Source organism: Nanorana parkeri, unplaced genomic scaffold (genome assembly GCF_000935625.1).
Source record: "Nanorana parkeri isolate BGI_ZX_2015 unplaced genomic scaffold, ASM93562v1 scaffold127, whole genome shotgun sequence".
NCBI lineage: Eukaryota > Metazoa > Chordata > Amphibia > Anura > Dicroglossidae > Nanorana > Nanorana parkeri.
The window spans coordinates 1,946,764-1,962,111 of record NW_017306395.1 but is presented as its reverse complement, the minus strand read 5'-3'; the positions used below and the strand labels follow the sequence as shown (position 1 = coordinate 1,962,111).

Here is a 15,348-nt window from a genome sequence, read left to right as displayed (position 1 = left end):
CAGGTGCATTTGACCTAAAGTTCAGCAGCTGACCGTCTTCTGACCAGCATTTGACCTGCTTGAAGCAGGTTTCACAGTCCAATAGACTTGAATGGGGATGCAAAACCCATTTGAAGTGAACAAAAGGCCCTAAAGTCAGCACTTGATATAAAAAGGGCATTACAGTCAACACAAGAAACAGAAATGAAGAAGAATCCTCCATACACTATCATGTCAGTATTAAAATTGTCATTCAGCTTTTACAGCACTCTGAATTGGCCATCTGTAAAGTTATGAGTATGCAAAGAAAATGAATCAGTCCATTCTGAATTATGATGCTATGTATTTACATAAAAGTGTACGCTACAACTGTGAGAGATAAAGTTTATGCTCTTTGTGCTACAATAGGATGCTCATTATTATACTGTATTTTAGCGAGCACCATCTGAGCCAACAGTGCTTCATTAGGCAGGAACTCTTTATCAAGGTCAGTCACATTCATACACAATTTTATCATGGATTTCTGCTAATTGCATCTTCTGTATACCCCTATAGTGGCCTCTGTTTTGTAAGAGCTGCAGAAAGCTGTATTAAGCCAGGCTTGCATTCTCCTTGTACTGGATAAATAAACACAATATTTGATGTATTTAATTTCAATATTCATGAATCATTAAAAAAGCAGAGCAGAATACATTGCTCAGCCTTCTGTTTACTGGCTTGTTGAATATGCAATTCATTAAATGTATGTCGGGGTAAAATAATAAACATGAACACATTCAATACATAGCTGCAATAAATGCAGAGTTCTATCTCTGCTGCAAGTAACACATGCCTTTTGAATTGTCAAAAATCTAGTGAACCTGCAAAGCTGCCTTTGCAGATAAGATTTGGTAGCCAGGAGTACCCCCTGCACTCCTGGCAGCAATCAGGACCCAGTATGCTTTTATTAGCAGTGATACTTGCAGTGATGTCCGCAGATGGTGCCGTGCGCATCCAAAGTTAATAACAATGTAGATCACCAGCGCTCAAAAGATGAGCTTAAATCCTCGTCTTCATTTATTGTAAAACTGTGTCACATGTATTACAAAGCCAACGTTTCAGGGCCACGCAGGGTCCCTTCATCAGGGCGTACATAGTGACAGTGAGGGCTGGTGATCATCATTCCTATTAACTTTGAATACATTTGATGACTTCTAATTCTTGCCCAAGGAGCAGACAGTCTATTACACACAACCAGTCAGGAAACAGTTTTATTCATCACCGACACGGCCAATTAGAAGACAGCTCAAGGCCTTAAGTTGCAAAGCGATGCACAGCTTGGCGTTCAAGCCAGTGGCGTAACAACCGGGGGGCGGGGCACTTGCCCCGGGTGCAGGACTGAGGGGGGGCGCCGTCACGGCCCCCGCTAAACGAAGCTAAAAAAATGTTCTGCCCCGGGCTCCCATAACTCTGGTTACACCACTGGTTCAAGCACAAGTGTGGCTATGCCAAAGTGAAGCCCCCTGCTGCTGTACTTTACTAGTCTTCTCATGCCTCCTGTCCTCTGTGTCAGCCACCAGCCTGTGTCATCTGGTGACCCCAGATCATCCTGTGTTATTCAGCAGCACCAGCGCATCTTGTGTTACCTAGTAACTCCAGAGCATCCTATGTCACCCAGTGACTCCAAAGCACCCTGTGTAACCCAGAGACTCCAGAGCATCCTACATCACCCAGCGACTCCAAAGCATCCTTAGTCAAACAGTGACCCTCAAAAATCCTATGTAGCTTAGTAACTCCCGAGCATCCTGTGTCTCTAAGTGACTCCCAAGTATCATGTGTCACCCACTGAACCCTGAGCATCTTGTGCTACCCAGTGGCTCTAAACATCCTGTGTTACCCAGTGACTCCAGAGCATCCTATGTCTCCCAGTGACTTAGATAAGCCTGTGTAACCCAGTGACTCCATAGCATCCTACTTCACCCAGTAACCCCCAAACATCCCGTGTTACTCCAGAGCATACTGTGACCCCCAAGTATCCTGTGTCACCTAGGGACCCCTGAGCATCCTGTTTTGCCAGTGACTCAAAAGCTTCCTGTGTCACCCAGAGACCTGAGAACTTCCTGTATCACCTATTGACCTCTGAGCATCCTGTGTCATTCAGTGACTCCAGTGTGCCTCTGTGACACCTGTGTCTCCACACAGCCTCATGTATGTGTACTGGATAAAGCAAGTAAATACCTTTTGGCCTAAGAAGGCTCTGCTTTGCTGCAACATACAGTACATTATAAAGGCATGCCATGATAAGAACTTTAAAGCAAAAATATAAATCTTTCAAAGAGTAATCACATGCAGGGAGGTGCCAAGTTGAAAGAGCGTTTGCTCTAAAAGAACACTTGCTCATTTCTTTTAAGTGAATCAACAGACTATGCAATATTAATATGAACAAGGATCCATCTGTATAGCTGACAGGCATGCAGTATTAATGCATATATCTAAATACTCCAGTTCAATGCTTCCTGCTAGGTGGTCTCTGTTATATACAGGCCATAAAGGGCTCACAAAAGGATTGAACTACATCCATGTTGCTATGTAAACAGAGAGCTACAGAGTATATGAAAAATATCTTGAACAAACTGGCTCAGGGAAGTGCACTGAATTCAATGTGAGTTTCAACGCTAGTTCTTGATAATTCTGTAGCAATGAAAACTCCATGCCTGACAACTGGCAGCAACTCTGACACACTTTATTTAATGTGAAACTGCTGGGAAAAAAATGGTAAAGTGTGAATAGTCCATAAAGAAGGTGTGACACTTTTACACAAGGGAGCTATAAGTGTATGGTCGATGTCAGAGGGAGAACTCTGTCGCTGGCGTTCCTTCTGCTGGTATTTTGTGGAAATAACCAGCAGCAGGATCGCTAAAATGCTGCCTGTTTGTCCCCATGGAATCTCTCCCTCTGTAGCTGAGGCAGAGAGATGTCGCTCCAAATGCTAGCAATCAAGATTCAACAGGTTCAGGTCAGCGACAGAGCCCAAGCCTAGGTGAGCTTGAGCTTCTTCAAGTGTATTTGGAGCATTTATTTTAGAGTTTTACATACGTCTTTGAAGCATATTCAATGCTTTTTTTTATGTGCTCTTAAGCGCATGTGAAGCAGTTTTTCTATGACATCAATAGTCCTCATCCTCTTGTTATTGGCTTCCTGGTGTTTCTGTGCAGTGCCATGATCTGTTGTTGTGCTATCAGAGCTATCTTAAGACATGTCCACTATGATATCCTTCATGGCAGCAGCTGCAAGTCATATGGGGTCAAATAGAATGGTTCTTAACCTCACCAGTCTTATACACTCTTTAACATCCAGTGAGAAGGATCATGCTTGCTACAAGCTCTAGGGTTACCAGGAAAAAGGGACTAGTGGTTAGGTTATAAAACGTGCAACAAATGCGGTAAAATGCTTGTATTGTGTGCTCTCAAGCACTTCTATTGAGGTCTATGGGATAAAAAAAATGCACAATCAAGCCCTTAAAAAGCTCCTGGAGTTCTTTGCTGCAATAAACAGCAACTCAAGTGTGAACTTCCACCATAGCATACATAGGGAATCTTCATGTCGAGCATTGAAGGGTTTCACGAAAAGTGCTTAAAAAGTCTTGCATAGCATGTAATGTATTTAGAAAGTAGCTACAGATTTGTTTAACTGCCTCATAATGCGGAATTCCATTAATATGAGCCCGCATTCCTATAGCCGCTCGTCTATACAGGACTGCCCACCCAGAAATGGTTCAGAGCAGAATCCCTGCTCTGGACAGATCTGATCATCAAAAGTACATTGTCTGCATTTCCTTACCCATGTATGGTTTGGTTCCAGCTAATGCAGTAGCTCTTTCACCATCTTTGATTATGGTCGCCACATTGAAGTCCGTTAGATGAGCATGGCCTGAGGAATAGGATAGAACAAGTTCTTAGACAAGGAATGAGGTACACTCTTATAATATTATCATGCCTCTAGCTATTCAGAACCCCACAACATTATTTGGAGGGCAATGGACTTAAAATGCCAAAGGGATGACAAAGTACAAGCTGAAATAGCAGACTGTGAAAATTATGCAGCTGCAATTTAGAATAATGGTGAGGCAAAAGAAATGAGGAGTGAAGATGTTCAAGTAGCTGTGTAATTCAGAACAAGGACATAACATTACTGACAGTATTTATGCATAAAAGATAGAGGAAAGAAAACTGGCCATGCTCCCTGCAGCACCAATTTATGTCCAATCATAATTTTGCTGAAAAGGAGTCAGATTAACTGCTATTGGCAGAGTGGTATTTAGTAATAAGGTTGACCTAAGCACAAGTTCAAAGCAGAACTCCATGCAGATATAAAAAAAAACACCAATGAATGCAGTTATGCGTTAGGCAATTGATTAAAACTATGTAATGTATTTATAATTGTTGCTAGTGTAAGCCAGGAATTTGATTAAGTATCAGTCTCTTGTAATCCCATGCACAACAGCTTTCAGACTGCAAGAGGGAGGAATAGTGAGCTTGCAATGAACATTCTGAAAGAAGGAGAGAGCAGATTGGGCAGATAAATGACTCACCACGTGCTGCTGCTTTTTCTTCCCTGTGTAATCACAAGCTAGGGGCAGGGAATTGACCAGGCTCCCATACATTGGGGACATTGGGGTAGGGAAAAAACAGCTTCCATACATTGTATCTATTTCAATGGTGGTGTATTTAGTCGTCTTCCTGGAGTTCAGTTATACATTTTATTATTCATGTTATATTACTTGCCTGAAGGCAGTCAGCTATTTGTTTTAATCTTGCTGCCCCAGGCATCTACCTACAGCTGTCTTATGGCATGCCTAGCTACGTACGGTATATCAGTGTCTGGTCTTCTTTCAGGCACACTGATAAATAAGGTTCAATTTCTCAATAGCTAGATCAGGGGTCCCAGGCCCAGCCTCAATGTTCAGAGGGAGCAAAAAAACAAAAAACACCTAGTGCCGGTGATCAGTATGAGGAACAATAGTGGCCCATTGTTGGTATCAGTGCGAGGAATAGTGCCCTATCAATCATGTCTGAAGGAGAAACTGTGCCCCATTGCTGGGGTTAGTAGCAGAAATGATGCCACATTGTTGTTGGTAGTGGGAGGAATGCTGTCCTACTATTTGTGTCAGAGGGAGAAATTGTGCCCCATCATTGGTGTCAGTGGGAAAAATAGTGCACAATTGTTGGTGTCAGTGGGAAAAATAGTGCCCAATTGTTGGTGTCATTGGGAGGAATTGTGTCCAACTGTTGGTGTCTTTAAAAGGAATAGGCCACCCAGGACCAGTTAAATGCCAGCAAAGGGTCATATCCAGCCCGTGGGCCCACAGCTTGGAGACCACTGATCTAGATGGCTGGAACAGGTGGCCTGATATGGCCTTTTATGTGATGTGCAACTATTGAGAGATTTGCTTTGTTGTTCTTTGTGAATCACTTATATATTTTAGTGAGGCACATGAAAACCACATCATTAACACAAACACTGTTAATTCACACAATAACAAGACACCTTCAAGTGTCACTAGACAGTGTGTAAAGCAAGGCACGTGGCTTCCTTTGCTCACCTTGTTCATCAAGGAGGATGTTGTCTGGCTTTACATCTCTGTAACACATTGAAAGTTAGGTTTTAACATTTGACATATTGAGGCTTTTACTATATCCCTAATATTCACATCCCTACTAGGGTTACCACCTGTCCAGGATTCACCCGGACAGTCCGGGTTTTGAATGCTGTGTCCGGGTTTCATGGCAGCAGACACCCGGTCACAATATGTCAGGCAGACAGGGGCAAACAAAATTAAGATAGGGGCTCCTGGCCCCCCACTGAAAATAGTCTCAACTGTGATATTTACATATGAATGGGTGGCGCTATTTACATATAAATAAGCCATGCATCATTCTCCCAAAAAATTGTGGGTGTGTCGCTAGAGTGTTCGGATTTCGCTTGAAAAAAAGGTGGCAACCCTAATCCCCAGTTCATTGTAAACTATGTAGATCAAGATCACTGTCTGCTGCTTAAGCGTTTTCTTTATTCAGGTTTTAAGACTTACCAAAGAACGAGTTTGGTAAGTTAAATTAATAACTAAATAATCAGCCCCTCAAATGACTTTCCATACAACAGACATGCACATCCAATATTCTGTCTATGGACCTCCCTTTTACAATGTAAGAGACAGTAACCATGATCTCCAGGTTATTCATCTCCAAAGACGTCAACTGGCTGAATGGAAAAATCCAACCAACCTGGTCATTGGTGGGCCCACCTCCTGATACTCAAACTGAATATTGTGCAGCATTACCTATACATTGATGCAGCCCTTAATATAGAAATAAGGATATGTATTTCTATGCATTTATGTTCCATCTGCTCTGAGTTCTAGGGTTCTTTTCCAAAGAGGAAAGCGTTCCTACATATAGTTCCATTCACACTGCAAGGCACTTTAGAGAAAATGGAATACAGTCACACAAGACGTTCCCATGGGCTCCAGACCTGAGGCCTATGGGAAAGCAAGATGATGCAGTATGTCCAGAATAAAGCCAGACTGTAACTCTGTCTGCTATGGTACAGCATATATTAGTATTTTGGTTCTTGTTTAGTAATATTGTGCAAAGAGTGAAGGTAAGCCATAAAACCACATCACCCCATCAGAAATCAGTTTTAATTATGCTGACCACCCCAGGAAGTTGAAAGCTGATTTCTGATAAGGCGATGTTGATCCCTGTCAAGTATTGCTCTTGGCGTTATATTATTAAATCCCAGAATACTCATCTGACATTACCGATGAATTATATGTTGACTTCTTAAGTAGTCTAAAGCTAGAGCCATTTCACATATGTACAGCTTAGCTGTCTCCTCTGTAAACTGGACATTTTGCTGTAGATGATATCGAAGATCTCCACCCAAGAGTAAGTCTACAACCATAAACATGTCCTCTTCATCCTGGAAGGAATACCTGGAAGACAGGAAAACAGTAATAGTGACTTTTTGTTGTTATTGGTGGAACACCTGATTGACTGCTTTTGTTAGGAGAAAATGTTTGAGTCTTCCAGTAAACTGCATAAGAGATTATGAGAACAATGAATCATTGTAAATATTACTTTCTTCTAGGGGCAAACATACTTCGGTCCTCCAGCTGTGGTGAATCTACAAATGCAGTCATGCATCTGCCCCTGAGAGCCATGCCTGTGGCTGTCGGAGTCTTGCACTGCCTCATGGAACTTGCAGTTCCACAACAGCTGGAGGGTTGAAGTTTGCCTACCTGCTGTATGCTAAGCACAATAAAGGGGCATTCCAGCAAAAATAAAATAAAGCTGTTTCATGTCAACTATCTTCTTTTCATTAATTGATTTTGTCTACATCATCTATGCAATACAGTGGCTTTACCCAAAAGACAGAATCTTAACTGTACCTCTGTATGAACTCTTCCTGACATTCCTGCTCTCCAAACCCCTATCCTCAAACAGCAGCGTACCATTATAACACTACGAAAGCTACAGTCAGGATAGTCATATATGATGCTTCCTAGAAACCTGATGTAAAGGGAAGGTAGAGTCGAGGGAGACAGATTTGTTTCCAGGTATTGTCACTTATGCAGGGACGTGTGGTATGGGGAGGCAGGTGACGCAGAGCCTCACCGAGTATTGTAGAGGAAAAAGCTGTCAGCTTCAAGTCTGAAGCTGACAACTTTGTCTCCATTCAGAGTGGCATGTAACAGATTGCGCAGCAGGGAAAGCCTGCCCGCTGTGTAACCTGTCATGGACGGATCGCTGCCTGCTAATTACAGGTGGCACCGCATCCGGCTTTTGACAGCTAAGTTAGGTTACGCAGCAGCGGGCTTCCCCACTGCTTGTGTAACCTAACATAGTGAGGCCAGAGCTGCAACAGCCTCTAGTTTCTGTTAGAGGCTTGAGCTCTGTGGATGGGGCTGGGGCAGGCAGGGGGAATGTCTCACCCAGAACAGACCGAACTGGACGTCACAGCACTAATGGCACTGTCATTGTCATTGTTCATGTATTGTTATAATTGCCCATTTGTTGCCCCCATATTGAAACGATTGCCTATTTTTGGCCTATGTATTGTAACAACTGCCTGTTTGCAGTCCACGTTTTGTAATGACTGCTTGTTTGTTGCCCATGTATTATCAGGATTGCCATTTTGTACTTATGTATTGTCAAGTCAGTGCTCTTTGTCTGGAGGGACATCGCTCACCATCTATGCTGCAACTATCCCCATCACTCAAGTTTTATAGCTGTCTGCCTCTCTGGTTTCCAAATTATCTTTGATTTCCACTGCACTGAATGTAAACCCAGAAAAATACAAGACAAGTGTTCCCTGGTTTCCTGGAGAGGGAGGTTGCAGAAATTACACTGTGGGCTATTATGTAACATGAGGCAACACTGCCACCCAGGAAAAATGTAAAAAAAGCCTGATGGCTACAAATGATAATGCAGAACTCAAGATGAATTTAGCAGACTTTCTGACTTTCCATGGAGGACATTAGTTGGTCACAAATTGATTTCACATACAGTATTTCCTTCAGTTGTTCTTTAAGCACTTAGAAAAAAAAACTGAGGCAGCACACACTGCACCCATCTCCATCCAAGGCAGCAATAAAGCAGCTTTTATTTACAGACATAAATGTGCACATCTGCCGCCATTTCCAAGGTTATTTTTTTGTGTGGGTTTAGAGACTCACAAACCTTCACAGCATCGTCATAAAACATGCAATAAAATTTAATGTCGGAACATAAAAAAGGAAACAAGCTATCGATCAATGACATGCCATTTGCTTGAACGGGATTCATTTACTTTTATATCTAAAAATTGTATTCTAAAACTTTATTTAAAAAGTACATAACAGCAGTGCTCTATCTGGAAGGCTGTGATAAGCCACATCATTCACAGTGTTATTTGCCATGCTTGCCTTGGCCTGTGCGTTTTGCAGTAGCGTTCAATCGATGAAGGGAGGGATGTGCATAGGCATGCACAGCCTATTGTATTTAGGGGGAAAGCACAAAAGTACAAATACACAGACCCGAAGCATCCCGGATTCCCATCGCTTCAACTATCCCTTTCCTCTTCTAGCAGGAGTGCAGTAAGGAAGCAGGGAGCCTGCAGGAGCCTGGACCACCTGCAGGCTTCCTGGTTGGATGGGGAGCCTGGGAAGCCACAGCCATGCTCCTTTGCAGCTTTCTCATGGAAGACTGTGGCTGTTATGTGAGGAATGTAAGTGCCAAGTGCTGCTGCGCTCTGTATCACTGAGCTGGTCACAGAGAGATCTTTGGCACACCTGGCACACCCTGTGTGCATGCCTATGGGTATGTGCAGTCATTTATTTTCAGAAAGTAGATGTACTGAGAAGAATATGAAGGCTGACATCGGTGACCTTTATCTAAAAATGCTGTTTGCCTGACTGCAGACACTAGTGCGCCTAGATGGCGATGGAATTCCCATACTCGTCATACCCATCTAGAGGTGCTACATAAACCCCTTGATGTATGCCTGCTCCAGGTTTCTGGAAAATACTAAAGCCACAAGTAGCAATTGAACTAGTATTTTCGAAAAGAGGTAATAAAAGTCAGCAACTATATTTCGCTCACTACATATGTAATGAGATTCTCATATCAATATATTGATACTACATTGATTCATACCATGACATTAAGCTTCTAAAAATGAGTAACATATTGATTTAAAGGAGTCTTAAAGGTTAAACTAAAATTTAAAGGGTTCGTCCACCTAACACATAAATTAAAATAAGGATATTTTCTGGTTGACTGATTCCTTGCATCTCCTGATTCCACAGAGTCATATTGGTGCTGCAGAAGGAAAATTCTCACTCTTCTTGCTGTTATAACCATAACAAAAAGCATGATATATAATCTATTATGTAACACTATTTCAGGGTCTTTTTATTAAAAATCTGTTCAGTGAACCTGCATGTGCATGCATTCCCTCTAGTAGCTATGGTTACATTCATCTGTTAATTCCCTTTGGAATTGTTACATTGTATCTCTTGTTACTAAGATGTATTGATTTCCTATGATCCTCATCTCCATCTAGTGACCATAACATGGTATTTTGCCAATTTATTACTGGCCATAATATATGAAGAACATTCAACCAGAAGATAAAATTACACTAAGAACATTCAATTTTGCTTCATTCTCCAAGCTGGTTAATTAGCACAGAATGAATGTACATGCAGTTTCACTGAATGAATAGCTATGCAATTTGTTTTCAAATAGTCCCCTATGTTTGTGATTGCATTTGAGGCATCCATTATGCGCTCTATGACAGCCTTTCTCAACCTAGGTGAATGAGCGAGGCAGCACACACGGATAAGGATATGCATAGGAACTTGGTTAATAGCCAGCTGCACAAATTAAAAGCCAGGATGTAAAAGCGAGGCAATTATTTCTAGATAGACAGACCAAGTGTACTATGAGCTTAAATACATAACTGAGTGAGAACAAATGTCCTTGTCTATCTCCCAGTTACCTGGAAAAAGATGTGAGCTAGAAGCAGTTCATAATTCTGCTTTAACAGAACAAAGTCAGAAGTTAAAAGGAACTGACTAACCAAAGATTAACTAAAAAGACATGTTCAATTTCCTGCAGGATCTCCAACTCCCGGAACACGTTGCGTACTTCGTCCCGCTCGATGCACTGCTGTTTATTCATGTACTTCATGGCGTACATTGTCTCGGTGTCTTTTTTCTGAACAATGCAGACCTGCAATGATATTCGAAAGAAAGGGAATGGATTACTAAGCTAACAAATGGTAATTCTCAGATTCAAAGAAAAGTGGCAACGTATTATGAAGTATTGTACTGAATCTTTCAGGAGATCGTTCTAGAGATACATTAGCAATTTCTTGCAATAATAGGCAATGCGAAGAAAAGTCAGGATTTGCATAAGCGCCCACCCTTAGACTTAAGGTGCCCATACACCTTACGACTATCCGCCGATTTTCGTATGCGATCGCGTTTTCGTCCGATATTCGTAAGGTTGATGGGCAGTGTACAACTGCAAATACTGTACAATTGATCGACTTTTGACTAACCGGTAGGATAGAAAACTTCGGTCGATCTGACGATTTTCGCAAGGTTGGTGATGTCAAAATTCGCATGGTCTACACTGCACAAGCGCAGACGAAAATACGTGCGGTTGATCACCGCAATTTGTCCAGGTGCCTTCTTCTAATTACCACTGATCCAACCTTGCGATAATCGGGGCAGGATGGGGCGCCGTACGAAAATCGTACGATGGTTCAATCATTGGACGAAAAGTGTCATCAGATGATCGCAAGGTGTATGGGCAGCCTTAAGGTCCCCACACACCTTACGATAATCGTACGATAATCGCGGGAAATCCCGCGATCGTACGATTATCGTAAGGTGTGTGAAAGCCGTGCGACCTCTACTACTGTAAGGTCGCACAATTTTAAACTTACGAACATGTTTGCAAGCCCGCCGAGCATCGTACGATGTTCGGCGGGTGTGTAGCATATTCGTGAGATAAAAGCCGCAAGCACACACTGCCCATTCGGCATTGCGGTCATCGGAAGTACGATCTGCCTATGCAAGATAGGCAGATCGTATGTTTTTTTAAGTACCTTACAACCATCGCAAGACAAAAGTCTTGCGATGGTTGTAAGGTGTGTGCCCAGCCTTCGGCAGACACCACCTTCCTGTGCACATAAGATTGCATCCATGTGTGGAAATAGGTTGTACAGCACTAATCAGTGTATTGTGGAAGGGTATTTGGGAGTGCCAGGTGGTGCACGCAGGGAGCTTTGCTAGTGCAACAGAGGGACAATCAAGTACCTGATGATACTATAGACCTAATGATAACATCACTGGTTCTAAAATAAGGTATTTAATGAAAAGGTTTTATTTAAAATGTCATTAGCACATTGATAAGGGAGGAACGAAGGAACCATGGAGAGCAAAATAAGCAGATTAAACTGCATCTTTACACATAAAGTATTTTGCTATCATCTGCAATACTTTAAAAAAAATAGCATCTTCTTTTGTCTTCTCTCAGCTAGTCGTTTAATATTTCAGAAGGAAAAAAAAATACAATTAAAAAAACCTTGAATGTGAATGACTAGCACTCAGGAAGGAGCCAGCATTCATCACTGGAGGTGCTCATGAAGAATGTACTTCGAGAAATATCATTCCTCCAGACCGCTGTGCACAAAACAATTGAGAAGGTTAGTTCATCGAAAAAAACATTCATTATTATACACTGACAGATACTTAAGATGGGTTTTACACTGCAAGGCGGCGATAAAACATTCTGTCAGTAAATTAATTGGAAAGGAGCAAAGGTACACAGTGTACTGGCTTCCAATGCACCTGTATATGCACTCAGGGGGGAAGAAAGGAGATCTTTAGCCTGAAGCTGTTGGTATGGAGTAACCTGAGTGACTTATGATGATAAGCTATAATTACTGGAGTAGAAAACATCCTTACACAATTACCAAAAAATATGAACAGTAAGAATGCATGATAATATGGACCAAGCACCAGCAGACATACAGCTCTGATGACCCACTTTGTAATTGGTGCTCCATATATTTGCACACCACTCCACCTATATCAGGAACTCACAGGCCACCTAAAGTATACATGCAAATGAAGCTGCCACTTGTGCTTCTGTCCCTTGTCTCATTTTATATTTCATTACCTCCACTTGCTCCAGCTGTGCTCTCATTACACGTATTTAACAGCAAAAAGCCCAATCACATGCAGCAGTGGCTGTAATTATAAGCAAAATAAAAAAAATATACATATGATGTTTATGTATATATGATATACGTTTGTCACTAGCAATAACACAAAATGTTTTGGTTTTCTAAGCCCTCTCCTGTTCCCCTGTAATATAGCTTTATTACTTGATCTTGGCACTAAATATGTTTTTCTTCCACTTCCCGTAACAGGGAGACAACACTGTTTGTCCTGAAGTGAAATCACACGGCAGCATTGCCACTCTACAGTCAGGGTACTCTTAGATGGACAGTCAGGGTCAGGGCACATTGCCACTCTGAAGTGAGGGTACTCTTAGATGGACATACTGTTTTAAAATGATTTTAAGTAAGAAACAAACAATAAAGCCAATAAAAGCCCAACTTCAGCTAATGCTGTTTTAGAAGTTACAGCAACAGGTTTTTAATTTAATTTTCTTGCAAAATAGTTTCAAGGATAAATGCATTTTAAAACAACGTGTACATATCCTTTTTGTCCCCCGCCCTGACCTAAAATTTTCCACCCTTCTCCCCCACTTTAGATCCGTACTGACCAAGATCCAAGGCACTGTTCCATTATTTTTACATCCAGCGCTGGGATGCTCCTTCTGCTTGCCACACCTGCACATTATAGCCCCATAGATTTCCATGAGGCCATCTCCGAGCTGGGAGACGGACGTGGTCAGGAGAGGGAAACCTGCAGTGCTGGATTTCAACAAACAGCAGAGCAGCGGCTCTTGGGTCCCAGTAAGTATAGATCTGTGGAAGGTGGGAACTTTGGGGTCAGGGGAGGGGGGCAAAAAGAATAGGTGCACTTTGTCTAAAAGTGTTCTTATTCTTTAAACCACTTAAACAAAATTTGATCGCTGTAAGCTTTAATTTAGCCCCCTCCGGCAACATGTACTTGCCTTTCTTCCATACCCAGACTAACCATACTGATCATACCATAATAAAAATCCATAAGCAGAGGTAAAACCAGTAAGAGTCCAGCTATCCACCTGTCCTTCACTCTGTCTGGGGCCACCCATCTATTGAATAGACCAAGGAGAAATGAGATTGCTTGGACAGTATTCTTGTATATTTTGTAACCAGAATTTTAGCTCCTGCAAGTGAAAAAAGAGTTAATTTATAAATAAAGCATTTAAAAGCCATTATTGCTTATATTTCATTATTGACTGCAGAATAATGTTAATTTTTTTGTAATGGATTCTTCTTCCAGTACTTGGATTGATTAAGTGTGCCACTTAACTGAAATTAAATGGAAAAGACTACATAAGTGTAAGCCCTGGGGCTTGTTCAATAAGCATTTCACCCCATCCCCCAAAATGAGAGCTGTTGTACTTTCAATACAGTTCTTAGGCAATATTCAAGTGATGCTGCATCGTTCTCCATAGTAAGATCAAGGGCTGGGCACATTACAGTTTCTGGAAAATAAATGTAGCACACCTGCCTATACAGGTATGGATTTCAATTGCCTGTCCTTCTAGGGGTAAATGTATCAAACAGGACTTGTGGGCTGGTGCCCAAAGTAGAAAAGTAACAGGGGGTAGGAGAGGAGAGGTGTAGAGGTGACACTAGGTGTGGGCAGCATCGGAGACTGCCACATAAAAGTCTGAATCAGGCTTCTACAGTCATTGAATTTTACCAGCATGCTGTTGTTCCGTGCAACATGACCTTTACACGGGACATGGTACAAAATAATGGCTGTATCTTGGCTAAAATAGGTTGTGATCTGTGGTTGGGAAAGTATTATAATCTCTCCTCCCAAGGTGAATATCCACAAGTTACAACTCTAAGGAGAAGTACCAAGCCTTCCTGGAAAACTTCACTTTCAATTAAGTTCTCCTTTTATTCTTTCCCCCACACCAAACAGTGGAAACCTTATATCTAAATACTTACCTTTTAGTCCCACTCTGAAGATCTTTACTATGGATCCCTGCCTAGAGCTGCACAGCCTGTAAATGAAAAAAGACTTGGATGTATCCAGCTCCTACTGCGCACCCACGCTACTTAATCCATTTAATCTTATGGACTGTACTCATGGCAGCCCCAGACCTCCACATGAGTATGGTTCCAGCCACAGTAATGAATGGGATGATTGGCAAGCACATTTCATTAGATATAAAATAAGGCCGTATTTCTCGTTCCTTTACATGCTTTTATCTGTTCTGTAATCTTTTAATTCAGAAAAAACAATTACATTCTACTCCGTTTCAAAAATAATGGCAAATAGGAATTTGCACTGTAAAAGAAACTCCCAGCACTGGTATGGACACAAGTAAGCAATATGTTTTTTTATCCAAAACAAAGCTTTCCAAAGTGCCATGTGTTTTTTACTGATTCTTCTGCATCTGTCCTGATATCAGAAATGTCAGGAAAAGCTTTGAAAATCACCAGTTTTCCTATAAAAGGAGGAAATAGAAGCAGGGTTCAAATGGACATGTACTATGGGAGTTGTCACTAAAAGACAAGCAGAGGGCAAATTACAAGTCACCCGTATTCCCTGTGGTCTCCCTACAGCTTCTTTTCTGCATTACTGAATTCCAATGACTTGCTCCCCACTGTGTATCTGTGTGGAGGTGGCCATCTTGGCAGAGGAGA

At 41.8% G+C, this 15,348-nt stretch overlaps 1 protein-coding gene across 1 annotated transcript in view; it reads right to left on the bottom strand.

The window, feature by feature from the left end:
- The window catches only part of STK32C (serine/threonine kinase 32C), a 176,007-nt gene that overhangs the window by 23,538 nt on the left and 137,121 nt on the right, over positions 1 to 15,348 (bottom strand). The window contains exons 3-6 of the mRNA XM_018553679.1: positions 10,579 to 10,730; positions 6,776 to 6,949; positions 5,561 to 5,598; positions 3,799 to 3,888 (exon numbers count right to left, since the gene is read on the bottom strand). Of these exons, the coding sequence (XP_018409181.1) occupies positions 3,799 to 3,888; positions 5,561 to 5,598; positions 6,776 to 6,949; positions 10,579 to 10,730 (454 nt within the window). The remainder of the gene's footprint in view (positions 1 to 3,798; positions 3,889 to 5,560; positions 5,599 to 6,775; positions 6,950 to 10,578; positions 10,731 to 15,348) is intronic.